The 17,264-nt window shown below is 37.3% G+C and overlaps 1 protein-coding gene across 1 annotated transcript in view; it reads left to right on the top strand.

Annotated features, from left to right (window-relative positions):
* The window catches only part of LOC139143410 (tyrosine-protein phosphatase non-receptor type 7-like), a 57,389-nt gene extending 40,278 nt beyond the window's left edge, over positions 1 to 17,111 (top strand). The window contains exons 8-15 of the mRNA XM_070713717.1: positions 883 to 982; positions 3,572 to 3,727; positions 4,669 to 4,805; positions 5,326 to 5,338; positions 5,475 to 5,591; positions 5,876 to 6,039; positions 6,791 to 6,904; positions 7,278 to 17,111. Of these exons, the coding sequence (XP_070569818.1) occupies positions 883 to 982; positions 3,572 to 3,727; positions 4,669 to 4,805; positions 5,326 to 5,338; positions 5,475 to 5,591; positions 5,876 to 6,039; positions 6,791 to 6,904; positions 7,278 to 7,371 (895 nt within the window). The 3' untranslated portion in view covers positions 7,372 to 17,111. The remainder of the gene's footprint in view (positions 1 to 882; positions 983 to 3,571; positions 3,728 to 4,668; positions 4,806 to 5,325; positions 5,339 to 5,474; positions 5,592 to 5,875; positions 6,040 to 6,790; positions 6,905 to 7,277) is intronic.
* Positions 17,112 to 17,264: the final 153 nt, after the last annotated feature.

The following is a 17,264-nucleotide window of genomic DNA, read 5'->3' as shown; positions in this document are numbered from 1 at the left end:
GAAATAAAAAAGATTTTTACATGGACCAGTGCATGGTAATGTTACATTGTATCTTAATCTTGAACACAGGGTGCCAATCGTAAACTCTCATTTACAACTCGAGCCTCAGACAGAGCTAGTTTTGCCTTTGTACAAGCAGACTTTTTGGTCTTTACCAAGTAGCCTTGTTCAACACCAAAGTGGCCACGGCTACAGCTGAAACTAATTAGTGTAAGCATTTTATTGCAGTTCACTGCAGTGGCTTCGCGCTCTAATTCTGAAAAGGGTTGTAGTTGAAGGCAATGGTAATTTCCTTAAGGCAATATCTGACCTGAGTATAAAAGAGCAATAAATGATTCAATTTTGGGCAATAACTTGTCTGAGTGAGGGCAATAACTTGTCTGAGTGAGGGCAATAACTTGTCTGAGTGAGGGCAATAACTTGTCTGAGTGAGGGCAATAACTTGTCTGAGTGAGGGCAATAACTTGTCTGAGTGAGGGCAATAACTGTTTCAGTTTAGTGTAAGCACTTGTATTGCACTTCCCTTCAGTACGAGATTTGATTTTGGATATCACAGTTGATTGAAGTGACTCGGGTATATCTGACATAAATTCAGGGCAGTAGTTGATTCGTATTGCGTTCTGTGCAGCAACATGCTCCAATACTACCCAGGTATAGTGATTTCTTACAAACTTGGAGGGAAAAATCCAGCTTCTCTGCAAATTAACTCTTGAGTTGACTGTCAACCTGTTTGGTCTTAGCTTTAACAGCTGCAATTGTTTAGTTGAAGGCCTGAAGACTAAGGCAACTGACGTGGATCCATTAATCTGATCCGAATGGAGATATTAATAACCAAACTGCCTTGCTAACAGCTATGATATGTGTATCATGTTATTCACACAGTTCAAGTGAAGAATATTTATCCTCTGCTGGTAACAGAATGACAAGAAAACAATTACGCAATTCTTTAAAAAATGTTCGAGCTCTCCATGAAGAGTTCTGGGTAAGTATCCGTATCTACAAAATCACACCTCTGGACATTGAGAGGAAAATCACAGAGATGTGAATAATCGATACCTATCTTGTAATTAGTTTTGCTGATACTTATCTTTTTTTACAGCTCCATAAATAATGACAATGAATAATTCCTTATCATTTGCCTTGAGAAAATCAGCCCACGGGTACATTCACAATTCAGCTCTTTTGATGATTGGCTAGTTTGTGAAAACAGGGACAGTCTGAATCCGAGCGCCAGTTGCTTTAACCTATAATGAATTAATATTGCTCTGTTTTTGTTTTTAACGTCAACTACAGTTTCTTGTTCTACTTCCCAAAGCATGTTGAGATACACAGTATTCAGCTTGTCAACTCAGCCTGTACGTTGTTATTGTTGACAAGTGAATTATGGTCCGCACTAGAACTCAAACGTAAACAATAACAGTGCATTTTACACGCATAGATGCTGTATTGACAAGCTGAATAGTTGGTGTTTCAATATACTTTGGGAAGTTGAAGAAATCATCAAAAAGTTATAGCTACCAGCCCTTTTAGTTTGTTCGGTTGTTATCTATTTGATCTGTTCCCATTGCTGTATGTGTATTTTGTTTGTACGTTGAGGCACACATGTTGCTCTCATCATGAAATGCTCCTTCAATTTGCCTTACACATTATTGTGACAATTACGGAGTTTAGAGAAACCAATTTCCTCAGGGAGAGGGAAAGTGTTACTTTAAAGGTTAAAGAAAAGAAAAATTAACATAAAATTAAATATAGATAAAGAATAGCTGGAGAACATGTATGGAGTTTAGAGTTTGATTGCTTTAGAAAATGTAAATTTCCACGGTAATATTCCACTTTGCATCTTTCGGCAAGATGAGCTTGATTTATTGCCTTGTGATGTAGTCGATGCATGAACCGGAAATAGTGTTACTATTAATAATATTTTTACAATTTTCTTACCAACAAATTGGACCTTTTTAACTACAACTAAAATAACATTCAGTAATGGGCCCAATTTTCCATCGCTCACTGAATTGAAAATGAGTAATAATCAAGTTTATGTATAAATTTTAGAAGGTGCTGGTTGATGGGAATCGCAGAGACCGTCGCATTAAAATAATTCATACATTATTAAAGCTTGGTTGATGATTTGCTCAGAAACTGCAGGTCACAGGAAAGGTGTAGAAGTTGAACGACCGTCAAAAGTGTTTTAAAGGTCTCAAACTTTGACTGATGTTTGTAGAAGTTAAGTCACAGATGTATTCACTAATGCAAAACTGGGACAGAGTGTTTTCTGCACAGACTTTAAATGTAAAGCCAGTAGGATTGTTTGTTTTATTCCGATAATATGATTTGCAGCCAACTAGTCAAGTGTTGTGGGGGGGGGAGAGAGAGAGAGAATGGGGGGCAGGCAGGTAGGTAGGTTGCTTGCTGTCTTTCTGACCCCTGATTAAAACTGGCAATTACGATTTTTGTCAGGAGCATTGATGTGTAGGGCTTCCTAACAATGAATAGTACTGTCATATACAGAATTCACATTGATAACAATGTTCATATTGTCACGGTATGTATGTTTTAATAAGTGTTGTGTGCATTTGTGTTGTTTTAATTGCTGCTTAAAACAATGAAACTTACAGTGGGTAGCTGTAACCATTGACAGTTGAGTGAAACACTGTCCTTGCTGTTACCTTGTACTTCCTAATTGCTCTATTGTCAGCACTGGAAGTTTTTGATTTTGTATGGAGCATGTCCTTTCCGTTACAACGTAAATAGAACAATAGAAGTAAAAACTGAAGTCAAACAATAGGAAACATGAATATCAAGCTAAATGAAGAAGATTTTTCTTAATTTGTCGCTGAAGAAAGCAAAGTCAAAATTTGTGGGGATATCACTGCTGTGTAGTGATAAAGGCTTGCAATTTCTGGCTATACATCATTGCATGCAGACGTATGGTCTTTCAACATTTGAACATCCATCATAGATTTCTACTCCATCAATTATTACATTTGTATTCTATAAAGCCATTCATCCCTATTATCTGTGGTACATAGCCATTGCTTCAGCATTGTTTGTGATACTATGTGGTTGAAAGTGGGGGAATGAAAGGGGTCATTTCTTTCACCACAATGGTTTGGCCCAACCCTATTGTTTTCTATAGCAAAGTTGGACCTCTGTACTGGGAAGTGAGGATGACAAGAGTTAATGTAACCTTTACCCAAACAAGAACTTAATTTGTTCGTAATTTACTCATGATAATGGAAAAATCCACATCCATCGTCTGCATGAAGGTATCAAGATTAAAAATGAAAATGTAAAAATGTTTCAAATTAGTCAGTGGATAGATTCCGATGGAAAAGCCCAGCTGTTTGACCCAGATAACTCTCATTACAATATAACCTATGCCAAACGCTGCATATAAACCAAACTAGTTCATTTTAAACTGTTGTCTCAATCTCATGTTCATAGACAATGTGTTCTGAGACCTTTCCTACCCAGGCGCCTGCTGGATATCAGATATACATATTTGACATTTGCTTTTCCCAAGGTTTGTACGCTACACCTCCACTCTCAACTCTTTCTTCTCTGTACACAGGACATCCCCATGAATCATCCGGAGAGTATAGACGTTCCGGGATCCGGAACCAAAAACCGATACCGCACCATCCTACCCAACCCCAACTCCAGAGTCCTGCTACCAGAGGTGAATGATGACCCCTTGTCAACGTACATCAATGCAAACTATGTCAGGGTAAGTTGAAAACTCAGGTACTTGTGAGGTCCAATATGAATATCAGAACTCTGTTACATGTTCATGTCATAATATTTCTGTGTTTCTGAGCCTTGATGGACTGGTACAAATACAATATATAATCACATATACTCGGTAGTATATTTGTTGCAATACAAATTACTTCAAGCACAGGGTAATAATATCTGTTACTTCAGTTTCATGCATCTAGCAAATATTTTATATTTTATTTAAAACGCTCTGCTTTTAGCATCTAGCACTGTGATTTTCCACAGGGACATCTGTATACTTGAATATCACTTTTCATTGGGAATAGTTTTGATAAAAAGTTTCAAAAACATCTGAAAAAAATAATGCATGGATCTGAAAAAAATTTGTCCAGGGTTGTATTTATGAAGGCAACAAAAATGGCACTTAAAGGGTTAAAGGGACAAAGTCTGCCATTTTTCATGAATTTTTGTTTGATATGAGATACTACCGGTACTTATATTGTTTGATATGACCATGCATATATTTGACCCGGTTTTAGACACGATACATGAAACCATCGCGAAAAAGAATTAATGGTCATGTTTATTAATTCTTTTTTGCGATGGTTTCATTAATTTGTCTGAAACTGGGGTCGAATATATTCTTGGTCACCCATTCATTTAGTATCTTTCAACATGTCAAACAATATAAGTAGTATCTCGTATCAAAAAATTTAGGAAAAATGGCCGACTTTGTCCCTTTAATGCAGCATGCTTGTTAACTGTCAAAATGCCTGAACTGTTGGAATCATGTAGGATATTCTAGACGTTTCCTTCAGTTAGCTCCATACCAGTATAACAAGATATAAATTTAAGAGAACTTCCGCTTGTGAGCCCTCTTCAATTTGACTCTAGAGGGCGCACTACAATGATGTTTGCATGCTGACAAGGCAGTACATTGCTATATTACAGGGCTATGATCACGAGGAGAAGGCATTCATAGCTACGCAGGGAGCAATGCCACACACTATCAGTGATTTCTGGAGGATGATCTGGTTCACAGATACTCCCATTATCGTCATGATACAAAGATTAAAGAGAGAAATAAGGTAAGAACAAGACTTGTGTTTCGTAAATTTTATAATTTTCAGTGTGTGGTTGAAGAATAGTAGACACAAGTCTTTTTGATGCAAACTAAGGTGCCCTTCAATTAAATTCTTTGTTTGCCATCAAATCTTTGTTCCTAAAACCTACCCTGCCAGGTGAAAAACCACAAAGAAACACACACTGTGTAAATACATACACTAATTTTCCTTTTCCTATGTACTTCTTAGACGAGGTAAAGAAAATTGCTACATTTTAAATATCTTGACACTGTGTTCATTTTTCATTTTTTTTATGTGAAAAACCTACCTGTCATGGACAGCAAACAAAATTTTTTGTGAATGTAAAAAGGTTTTCCTAGGCTTGGCTGGGCTGTTTGTGGCTGTGTAAACTCTCCCTAGTGTGTGACCATAACAACTCCCTAGTTTACTGGTGATTAATACGAAATGTCGTTGGTATCCGCTAACATTGCCCAGTGTTTATGCTGGTGTCGTCTATATGCTGACCCCTTTGTTCCTTCAACAGATCAAACTGTTTTGTGAAACTTGTCCACCAAAAAACGTTTCAAATCTGCACATCTTCACTTGGATGTCAGTAATCAACTTTTTTTCTAGTGTATATCTTGTGTATTGAGTTATCCAAGTTAGGTCAATCTCATATTTGTTTGCCAACAGGTGAAGTGTGAACACTACTGGCCTCACCATAAGCAAGATGTTTACGGTGAAATTGAAGTCTGCGTGGACAGCACAATAAAAAAAGACGGCTATATACTTAGAAATATGACTCTCAAGGTAAGAATGGTGTGAAAAACCACTTACGTATATCACTTTTAATTATTATTACTTGTTTGTGGAAGAGTGTATCCAATTGATGTGTTCAATATTGTAATTCCTGAAACCTATGGTAAAACAAAAGTATTACTATTGTAGTCGTTGGGGGCGCTCTCAGTGAAATTTTACATTTAGCTTTGTAGGGCATAAGTAGGATCAAAAACCAGCTACTGTTTGTTACAGTTTGTAAAAAGCAAGCTAATTTATTTAACTTTGTTGTTGTTGTTGTTGTTGATGACATGCAGTACTTAGAAGATACCAAGCAAGTGAAGCACTTCTGGTACACTGCCTGGCCCGACCACAAAACACCAGACACAGCGAAACAGTTACTAGAGCTGGTTGAGGAAGTGGAGCGTTGTCGTCTTGATGAGAATGAAGAGCCAATCGGACCAGTTACCGTACACTGCAGGTAATGTTGAGACACATTGTCCTGTCAGTACTTTTGGTGATTTTCAGCTGAGCAGAATAGAACAATGAAAAGATGAATAAAATAATCAAATGAGGAAACACATTAACCCTTTGAGTGCTGAAATTTTCCAGCCAAAATTTTGTGCAAAATTTTACCAATTTTGTAAAAAACTTTTTGTAATTATTTTTGGCAATTTTGGACCAAATGGACACTACATTTAATTGGCTACAATTTTTGGGAAAAATCTGAAAAAAATTGTCTGGGTTACATTTTATAAAGGCGGCAAAAATTGACTGAGGCGCTGAAAGGGTTAACAGTTGCGAATGGACAGAAAGTGAAAGTTTATAAGCTTTAGTCAACCAGTGTGTGTATTACAAATTGATTTGTGTAATAACATTTCAATTATTTGGCTTGTGTCACTACTACTTTTTGAAATAGAAATATAGAAATACTCATTCTCATGTGTAGAAAGCATTAGAATTGAAAAGACTTGATTTTTGTTGACCAGTTTCTGTTATGAAGAGATATGTACAGCTATTTACAAAAGGAGAGACTGGGATATTTGAACATTTTCCATTATTGAAACACAACCTGTCTCATGCCTGAAAATAATAATGTTAATCAAGTCACTCCCATGACAGTAATGGAGGTGCTTAATCAGATTTACCCAGCCAGGTGAGGTCAAATCTGAAGTTTTGTTCCATGCGATGGTCATTACTTTAGCTCTTTACTGTATATTTTGCATCATCAGTGCCGGTCTGGGTCGTACTGGATGTTTCATCGCCATCAGCATTGGAGTCAGGCAGCTCCAGGAAGAAAGTATGGTCGACATCCTGGGTATAGTCTGTCAAATGAGACTGGATAGGTAAGAAAGAGTAAAGATTTTGGGGGGGGATGGAGGGAGGGGCGGAGGGAGGGATGGAGGGAGGAGGAGGGAGAGAGAGAGAGAGAGAGAGAGAGAGAGAGAGAGAGAGGAGAGAGAGAGAGAGAGAGAGAGAGAGAGAGAGAGAGAAGATTGGAGAGTCTGTGAGAGAGTGTGTTCATATATATTATAGATAAAATAACAGAGTGAAGAAAGAGAAGGTGACAGGTTTGACTGGCAGACACAATTAAACAAAGGAAATAGTTGGGAACATCTTTGCTTCTATAAATAGGCCAAAATACTTCCACTCCATATGATATTTGGTGTTTACCTCTGCACTCAGTAAAGCTTAATGTTTTCACCCGTTTTGTTGCAGGGGAGGAATGATCCAAACAAACGAACAGTATGAATTCATTCACCAGGCGCTGTGTCTGTATGAAAAGTATCTGCCGGACCCCGTCATAGATTGATGATGGAGAGAGGGACACTGCTGTGCCCAAAACTATCAGAGGAGAAATTCTCATTTAGTCTTTGCAGTCAGGTTTCCACTGCCATTGAAGTCTCACCGTGGACTTAGCTTCAGCACAGAAGGAGATTTTACCCATTCACCACCGAACTGTTGTACCTACCCATGGTTTTCAGTAGGATAGGTGGATCAATACACTCGAAAATAGGGATGGATGGGTTAAAAGAACGCAAGGTCACTGCCAACAACGTAGTACTGATGAAGATAAGTCTTCTAGATTAGAGTACAGTGTCTTTTGTCAGGGATTGTTGTAAGTTTTCTATTTTAATCCTGCCACCCCCACTTGGTTGCAGTATGGAATGACCGTACTGTAACCTGTCAGTGTGTTAGCGTACAGTGTTATAAATAGGGGTGGTCAGTCTAGTGCAATGTATCAAATACTCTCCCTGAGACGAAGTAAAATACAAACTATCAACGCATACAGGTAGTTCATTATGAAAGCCATTTTTTAACCTTCAATATTCACTAAAGTAACTGATTTAAAATCAGTGAATGATTGTCTTCTAACACATCATGGGACCAAAATAGATTCAACAGTAGCAGTTTTAATGCTGATGTCTTGTCAGGGTATGAATTCCTTTAGGACCAAATAATATTCATACACACATACATAATATATATGCATCGTCAATGTTATATGACAGGGTAGATATTGTACTTTCCTGTCTTTGTAGCTTGTAGGAGTATGAGTTATAATTATGTCAGCTAACCATATTTTCTGCAGAGACTAATATTATCAAGTCTAGTCAGAGGTACACATGCTCACATTTGGAGAGTGTATCAATGTGTAGTTATACCACTGTAATATACAGTGCATTGATACTTGAAGCAGGCTATTTTATTTGTGCCTAAGGAGCTCTTATAAGTATACCACTGCTTCTTGTGCTAGGTAGTTTGCAATATGGGCAGTGTGCCAAGATAACTATTTCTAGTTTGCCTAGGGAGCTTTTTATGCAAATCATTTTATTTCTACCAATGTACGGGTACTTGTCAGGATGATGTATAGCATAATATAATGCCTCTTGAGCTGCAAGTGTTTCAATGTTTTGCTCATGAAGTGCATGTGTGAAACCCATTTTGTCTCTTAGAATCGTCCAATAGTGAAACCAGCATCTGGCAAATTTGTAAGTAGCTAGACATACAATATATTAATCATATCTAAAAGGGCTGCAATTGCCAGCATAAGCTGTGAGCCACTCACAGAGAGGGCCCCCCAGGATATTTGTAATTAGCAATGTCAATCACTGAAATTTTGCCATGTGTTTTACAATGAATATGGATTGAATGAAGACTTAGGGGGTTGCACTTTAGAAACATTGTATACACATTGTATCAATTTGCAATCTCCATTGAGACAAGTGTCTTTCAGTTTTGTAACAATGTTGCAAAGTTGTCATTCTTGTGTGTCACAGTAGCCATGACTGAGGAGTGATTTCTTGTTACTCCTGTAAAGCTACACATCATGCACACATACATATATATATTAACCGGGAAATTTCCAGCTCATATTAGCCAAGGTTTTCCATCAGTTTATTTAATCACAGCCTTCAGTTTTCCAATTACAACATAACAGCCATCCTTAAATGGGTCTATTTCAGATCTCATCTGTGAGAGATGAAAATTCCATAAAGGTTAATGCTATCAAGTGCAAAAACATGTAATGAACTATTTCACCCCTTCAATTAGGTAGTGCAACTTGAATAGTGTGGTGAGATACCGAGACTCCCTATAATAACACTTACATTATGATAAACTTCAGTTTTTAAGACTAGCTTATGCAATTTCACAATATACATATTGAGTAAAGACTGACGGTTTTTAAGGGGTTCGTCTGTATTCAAAGTTATTAGCCGCAGATTAAAGTGAGGAAAATTTTGAAAGTTGTCAGCTTATGTAATCTTAAAAGAAGTCATTCGTGTATTTGTTTGAGAATTCTACAAGTGCAAAATGTTTCAAATTCTCTTTTAATCATTTTACTGTGCATGGCAAATTGAAAGTACTTGTCTCTACGCATTTGAAATAAGCGAGATGCAATATGTTTAACATTGTCATCAGTCTTAAACTTAATCAGTCCCTATATCTTTGCACACATCCCTTATTTTTGAAAAGGCATATCAGTCATGCATGCATATTGAACATCCCTAGCACTGTACAGTTCTGACGGTCACTTTTTCATGTGGCTGTCAAGTGAAATATCGGTGATTGACTGCTATATAGTAGAGGTGACTTGATTCCTTACAGGTTTAAATTGTTCAAATTAGGTCCACACCTAAAATGTTCTGTGTAGTCTGGACGGACCAGTCTACAGGAAATACTTGGGTATCAAAGCATTACAGTAAGAAAGTAGGCAGCAACCCAGCTGCACAGTCATGTTACCCATGAGTGTAACCACGGTCCCTCTATCATAGAGGGACCGGGCAGGGTATATTCGTTACACCACAGTCCCTCTATCATAGAGGGACCGTGGTGTAACCCATATACCCTGCCATAGTTTGGTCCAATCCCATTATTGTCAATTGTTAGTTTAGATCTGTGTACAGGTGAAGGGGGAGTAAAGGGTTACTGTCCCTGCAATCTTAATTTTGGGTTCCACCCATTTCCTATGTATGGCATGGTTTGGTTTGACCTGTGTAGAGGCGGCATTGAGGTGGGCAGGCTAAGCCAGGAAGGGTTTCCATGTCATATCCCCATCATGGGAATGCAAACTTGGCAGACTTGCTGCCTTGCTACAGAATGCTATTGTAGAGCAAGTGACACACACACACACACACAAACACACAGACACACACGCAAAGTTTTCTGCGGTCACCAGTACACTGTGAAAGACTAATCTGATATACATCAGAGTTTAAGAGTAGCATGAAACAACATTTAACTGCCTCTTTTATTTCTACTTGTTGCTCAAAAAAAGGACAGGAAATTAGACTGGAGTATATTTATTTAATTTTTCCAGTGACCTCTCTGTGGTAGAATTGTCGCACAGAACCATGAGCAATACCCATTTACCATATTCCACTTCAGGCGTTACGACACAAGATTTTACGAAAATGATAGGGTAAGATAAACGCAAAAAAAAAATAATCAAATAAGAAGTTTTGTGGACTGTGTGTGTTTTCAGTCTGTGGAAAGTGTCTTTCTGTATATTGCAGAGTTCTAATATTTACAGTGTTCAGACAATCCCAACATCCGTAGGGTAGATGAAGAAATTTCTACGCACATTTCTCAAGTACATTTAGTGTAAGAGATTTTTATTTGGTGTCTGTTCGTCTGCTGCATGTTCTGATATGATTGGCCGCGGAAACAATGACAAAAGTGACTAGCATTTGTAATGATGTTCTCTGCAATGATTTCAAAACTTGCTGTGGCCTATCAGTAGAATACTGTTTGGCCCTCTTCTGCTTCTGTCAGTTTCCATAGTAACAAATGAGATCCTCTTCTTCCGTGACATAAATTTTGTGAACAGTGTCACTGCTAAAAACGCGTCCTATGCATATCAGAGAACCTAGTTTACAAGGACAGTGTACAGCTGCATGTAGCTGTTTTGTTTCACTGTCATTTAAGGTAGCATGCACCTCGAAAGTTAACGATTTAAACTTATGCTCAAAATTTCTCAATGAACTTTCAACCATTCTCTCATCAAATCAAGAATAAAAATCTGGGGTCATTGTGCAAAGTTTGGTACTATAGAAACAAATTACCTGACATTTACCAGAATTCGAAAATCAAAATGGCCGCCATCCCAGTGTTAACTCAATGGAAAAAAATATAATTTTTGATTTTCAAAAAAGTGAGACTGGAAATTATTCTTGCTCCAAGAACTTTAAAATGTGCCCCCACAAATGGTAGATCAGAAAACCATTGTAAAAATTTGAGAGTCCGAACATCTGTCCCCGAGGTGCGTTCTACCTTAAATGTGGCAGAAAAGTTTGTTTGATTCCTTTTTTGTTAAACGAAATCTATGCCAGTGATTCTTTTAGTCATACATTAGACCTTATGCAAATTGTATTATTGGGTAAAAATGAAAGATTTTGGATAAAGAGTGTTTGGGGGCGCTGTTTATCTCGTATTGTATGTTATAATGACCATACCTGTCATCATGTATTTACAGTACTATTATGTATAATTTTGGTTCAAAGATCTGGTTCTGTTTTGAAGCTTTTTTTTGAAAAAACTATTTTGAGTCTTATAGAATTCTGAGATTTCAGATGTTCCAATCCCACAATGCAATAGTCCAACATTCTTAAGGTGTTCCTCAGTGCTTTCTGATGGAGGTCAATGCGTTCATTTCACACAGCTGACAGTTGTGCGTCTCTGGTGTAGAGCAGTCATCATGAAATTTGAAAAGATTGATAAACCAGTCGCCCATTTCTAAAGTAAACTCAAACTTTTGATCTATCGTAGTGTGAGTTTCGAGATAATTATGTACTAAATATTTTTGTGAAAAAAGACTCGTTTGAGGAATACTCAATTCAGATTCTATACTAAGTTTTATCAGTGTATTGAAATAATTTAAGTTTTTTCCAGTGGTATTTTAGATTGTGTTCAAGCTTTTTTAGGCCACGTGCATGTAACTGAATATGTTACGTCGTTTGTCCTTGGTATGTAGTAAAGGAAAAATCCAGAAACCAGGACAAATCCGGCATGGGATACTTGGAATACATTTTCCTCATATTCGGGGCGGAATGGCGTTGTCAGTCACATCAGGAGACATGACGGAGTCTTTGGAATGTGGACTGTTGCATGGAGGGAGGGAAAGTTCTGTTTTCATCTCAGAAATTTCAAAGTTCAGTTCAAATTTTTTCATGATTTACAAGGAAACTAGCAAACCTGTCGAGCATGTAAAATATTTTTTACGGCTGGACTGAGTAACATGTCTTTTAATTGGTCCAGAGGTATGCGTTTAACAGGTGTGTGTTTATTTATATTCAAAATGCAATGAAAGTTTCTTTACCAGTACTTAATAATCATAATCTGAAATGATAAAAGTAGTTCATTTAGTGTGATGATTTCCTTCAACACATTTGGGAGTACAACATCAGCCAATCAGGAATGAGCTACCTACAAAAGCTTGATTGTTATTGGTTGGAATATAAAAGCTCATTCAAAGAAACATTTTTTGGTCTATTTGTGGCAGTGACCTGAAATGAATATTTTTAAATTTCTTTCAGAATCATTACAAATTTATTTGAAACAAGAAAAAAATGAAATATTTATGGTGAAAGTTTATGTGTAAAAAATAGCACCTACAGTTGTATTATTTTTCTTCTGGCTAGAGTTTACCTCGATAGCTGTGTGATCTGAAATGTTATTTATAATTAATTATGCACTGTGTATAACTGTATAAAGAAATTTTCCATCATGATTTAATTGATGAAGTTAGAACAGGGAGTGACCTTTGACTTGACTTCCCAGCATGCACCAAAGCAACCTGCTTTCTTGACAAATTACAGATAATCAGAAGCTCAAACAAAAATCTATGCAGGTGACCTGCAGTACTTATGAATGTTATGATTGGCCGTTGGTGACCTAATGGATTTGAACTAGCGAATCAGAGGGCTCCTTAGTGTTGAATTGCTGCTTTGCTTCGCAAGCTGAGGAGCTTTTCTAAAGAGGAGACAGCAGAAATAACTTTATTTTCCTTTCAACAATGTTGAATTTACCACATATCGCTGCCGGTTGACTTTGAACTGCCATAATTTTCAGCCAGTTCATTTGAGAAACATTTCTGTATTTCACTGAACAGTCTGACCTCGTCATTCCAGTCACTGTCCAGAAACCCTTCAGTACATGTTCTGTAAACAGCCCTTTATGTCTGCTGATGTGCAGCGTGCTCGGAAGGTTTTATCTGATTAGTTGATTGTCACCATTCACAGCAACTTAGGGAGTATATGTGTATTATTTAATTATCATGGTACGATTCAGCCACCCAATTGGATAACAGCTTCCGAGACGCTGCACATCAGCCCCGTTATGTCTCAGCAATTGGCCAGTGCATGGCATCTTCATTGACAATATTTACCTAGGGGGAGCATGTGGTTCAAGTCAAAGGTATAATCCTCCGTAGTAAAAATATAGAATTTTGTACATCGCTGTGAGTTCAACAGATGTACGTCTTTAATATATATGAAGTATACGCCCCTGAAACGTTTATTCTGTTTTATGCCGTTTAGTTGTACAAAGGTCAAACGGCAGAGTTTGAAACAAATGGGGCTAAGTAAATGCGAAAATTGAAGATTTAAAATTTCATTGTTTAGTTTAAAGTATGGCATTGTAGAATACACACAAGCTAAGAGCAGACATTCTTCATGAGAGACTCACAGTTACAGCCCTTGCAGAAGGAATTGTGCTCTGCAGCTGGAGGGGTTGTAATTTACATAACAATAGACAATTTGCATATTCTTTTATATAGTTGTTAACATATGGATAGATTGCTTGGAAAAAAAGGGAAGGGGGGGCTAGCTTACTCTCTGAAATCCTATTATGAAATACTCTGTCAAGGTTGTAAAACCCATTGGGGAAATTGTCTGTAAAATTTTTTTCTCACGTCTCACCATTATTGTCGTATGACATTGTTCAAGCACTCATTTTGAAGTAATTTATGAAAATTACTAATTTTCAAACAAGTAGATTTAAAAGTCGGGTGTTGGTAAAAATAATGCTGTTTTTGGCCAAAGGCAAGACATTTACCTAATTATTGAATGATTTTTTTTTATTAGGGCAATTGTATATAAGGGTTTAAGCTTTCTATATATGCAAGAGGTGCCCTGTATTGCTAGAATGGGGAAAGATAAATGATATTTGGTAGTATGAATCTCAAAAGCGAAAAACTAAAATTTTGCTCAAATCTTTTAAGATGATACCCAAACACAGCCTTTCATGAAAAATGTCTGCCAAAAGTTTTACATGCTCATCCCGAGCAACGAAATCATATTTAGCAATTTGCTTCAACCCCCCAATTTTTCTGTGTTCTAAATGCAGAATAGGACGATATCATTTTGAAGGGGTGTACCATTACCCCAAGAATGCTCTAGTTTCAGGTTTTAGCTTTACTGTTTATGAGAGAGGAATGTGCAATTCATTTGTAGTCACATAATAATCGGCAGTTTCTCAAAATGTAGAGGGAGAGTCGGAGACTGTCAAAGGTTCAAAACATGAAAATATGTAAAATTGAAAAAAAAAAAAAAAATAAAATTGTAAATTGTGTGATATTTTTGTAGATTTACAAAAGATAAATATATATATTCTTGTCAATTCTATTCAGATTTAATTTCTCTATCAAGTAAAATTTGGCTGCACCGTTAAGAGTGTGCGGTCAAGTGTCACGACCTCTGATGCGATGCAGCTAAAATTTACTTATGTTGCGTGTACAGTATTCATGTTAATTTTATGTTCAAAGTTTTTGAATTCATCAGAAACGTGGAATGGTGATGACTTGGAGGAGAAAAGTTCTAATTTTCTCAAAAGACAAAAGAGTAACTATTTCATTAGGTGATGTATTAAGTTGCATATTTTTCAGTTATTCTCAAATAGTTTGTGCTCGGATGAGATGCGTGTTCAATGAAAGATATTGAGCAGTTGATGTCTGTGTTGTGGTCCAAAAACAACTTGTACCATCGCAGAAATATTATAATCAGTATAATAATTTCAGTTCAATATTTTGATCTGACACTGCATGCACAGCATAGAGCACCTCCGTGACTGTTTTTCTTCACAAAAATTATTTGTCCTTCTGCAGCTGAGCCGAATCTGCTTGATGTCGTTGGGCTGCTTTCTGAAATATTTATAGTATCAGTGCTGGAAGTGTAGAAATAAAAAAACAAACTAGCTTGCTTTTACAAGACACTGTTCTTTGCATATGAAGTCAGGGACAAATGAACAAACGAGTCTTGTGTTCAAGTGTTGAAGTAAATTAGATAAGTAATTGAACCATATTTGTTCTTGAATATATGTACATTAGTGGACTATCATGTTTGTCTATATTTACAATCAAAATTTGAATAAATAGTTCCATGTAAAAAACACGGGAATCAATTTTTTTTCATCAAGAATAGAGTGAGATTTCTTTTCTTTTCGTGTTTGCAAATATTATTATCCCTCTCAAACCTGCTTCCTTGAGATTTGGTCCAGCCCAATTGTTTTTGGTATAAGGGTTGAACCATTTCTCACTGTGTGGTAGGGGAGGCAGGGAGACATGATACTGTGAGCAGATATGGGACCAAATAACTACAATGCAAATTTTGTTTCTCTGACATGGTAGTGCATTCATATTTATTCAAAATTTAAAACTTTGTCCTAGGCAATGTCATCACCATTCACACATGGGGGTGGGGGGAGTAGGGGACAACAGGAAGGGGGCAGGGTGGATAGTTTTTAGTCCAACCCTGTTGGTTATCGTGCAGACTTTAACAGACAGTGCAGTTGTCATCAAGGGATGTGGATGGTTTTACAAAAGTTAGAGCTGTTGAAAGCTCTTAACACTGTTGTTGTACATTGGAGACCCAATGTTCATGAATCATGATTCAAACTTGCCATAGGATAGGTCAGCACAAGAAGTCAGATTGGACACAGTGAATTTAAATTTAAAGCCTTAAAATTTTCACCAAAACCTATCGTGTGTGGGACAAATTGCATGGTGTCAAACATTTGAGAAATTTTTGTTGCCTCCTTCCAGCCTGGGACCTGTTGATTTATCAACAGTTATGAGTTAGTGCGCCCTCTATCAGCATGCCAGTTGCCATAGTTACAACCAAGTGAATGTGTGAGCTGCATTCATGTCATGTATCCTAGTTTATGTTGTCTTGGCTGTGACAGAGTTGAGACAGGTTGCTCATAGAGGGCGGCCTACTGACAGTTTAACACTGTTCAAAAGACAGAATATTTCAAATGAAGCTATTGTAGATGTAAGTAGTGTCAAAAATAAGCTGAAATTTTGTCTGATTTTTCACTGGCCATCATGTGCATTCCATGAGTTTGTTCGTCAGTGTGCATTATGAGAGTAATGCAGTGAGTGCTGGCCAGCTTACACTAGGCTGTGTCCAAAGTAGAAAGGGTATAATCTGGTTTGTGTCTGTGGTCCGAAACTGAAATCTGTACCCCGTTGGTGTGACATTTGGCCGTTGCAGGCCAGTGCAATGCAGTGGTGAGATGCTATGGACATCTTCAGCCCCAAAAGACGGGCCTTCAATTTTTTTTTCTCTCAAATTGCCACTTGAATCAGTACAAACATTCCATAACTTCTCAGCAGCACAACCCTACGCTGTCTCCCCACTCCCCCTCATGTGTTCCTTTAATATGAATGGAACGATCCATTGTCACCAAGGAGAACTGGAATGTTCCATGATTCAGGGAGAATCAAGAGGTGAAATCAGCACCAAGGAGGGTCATGGCCATGTCTTTTAGATGGCCAATGATTCTCCACATAAGCACTGCATCACTTCACTACATTGCATTGTCGTATCAGCGGAATATGTTCAACTGTCTGTAGCATAGCCTGTAATAAACAGCTGTTCACTGTTATATGCTGAACGAGATGTTGTTTTCTTTCCCTCTGTATCAAATTATCAGATGTATATATAAGTATATATATATATATATATGGAAGAAGACAGATTAAAAGTATGTAAAGTTTGTCTTCACTGTAAACATTACTGGTGAGTTGAGTAAATAAAAGTAATGTGAATATTACATTGATGTGTGCTGTCTTATGAATCTGTCAGACTTTTGTCTGATGCTCTGGGAGGTTGCAATTGTGAGTCTTAAAGGGATATAGTCGTCGGAACTGCGCTCAAAGGTCGTATGGGACCCATACGACCCATGGCAACAATGTATCTAAGGCAC

The sequence above is a fragment of the Ptychodera flava genome, chromosome 1, assembly GCF_041260155.1.
Source record: "Ptychodera flava strain L36383 chromosome 1, AS_Pfla_20210202, whole genome shotgun sequence".
NCBI classification, from domain to species: Eukaryota; Metazoa; Hemichordata; class Enteropneusta; family Ptychoderidae; genus Ptychodera; species Ptychodera flava.
This window is presented reverse-complemented; position numbering and strand designations above follow the sequence as displayed.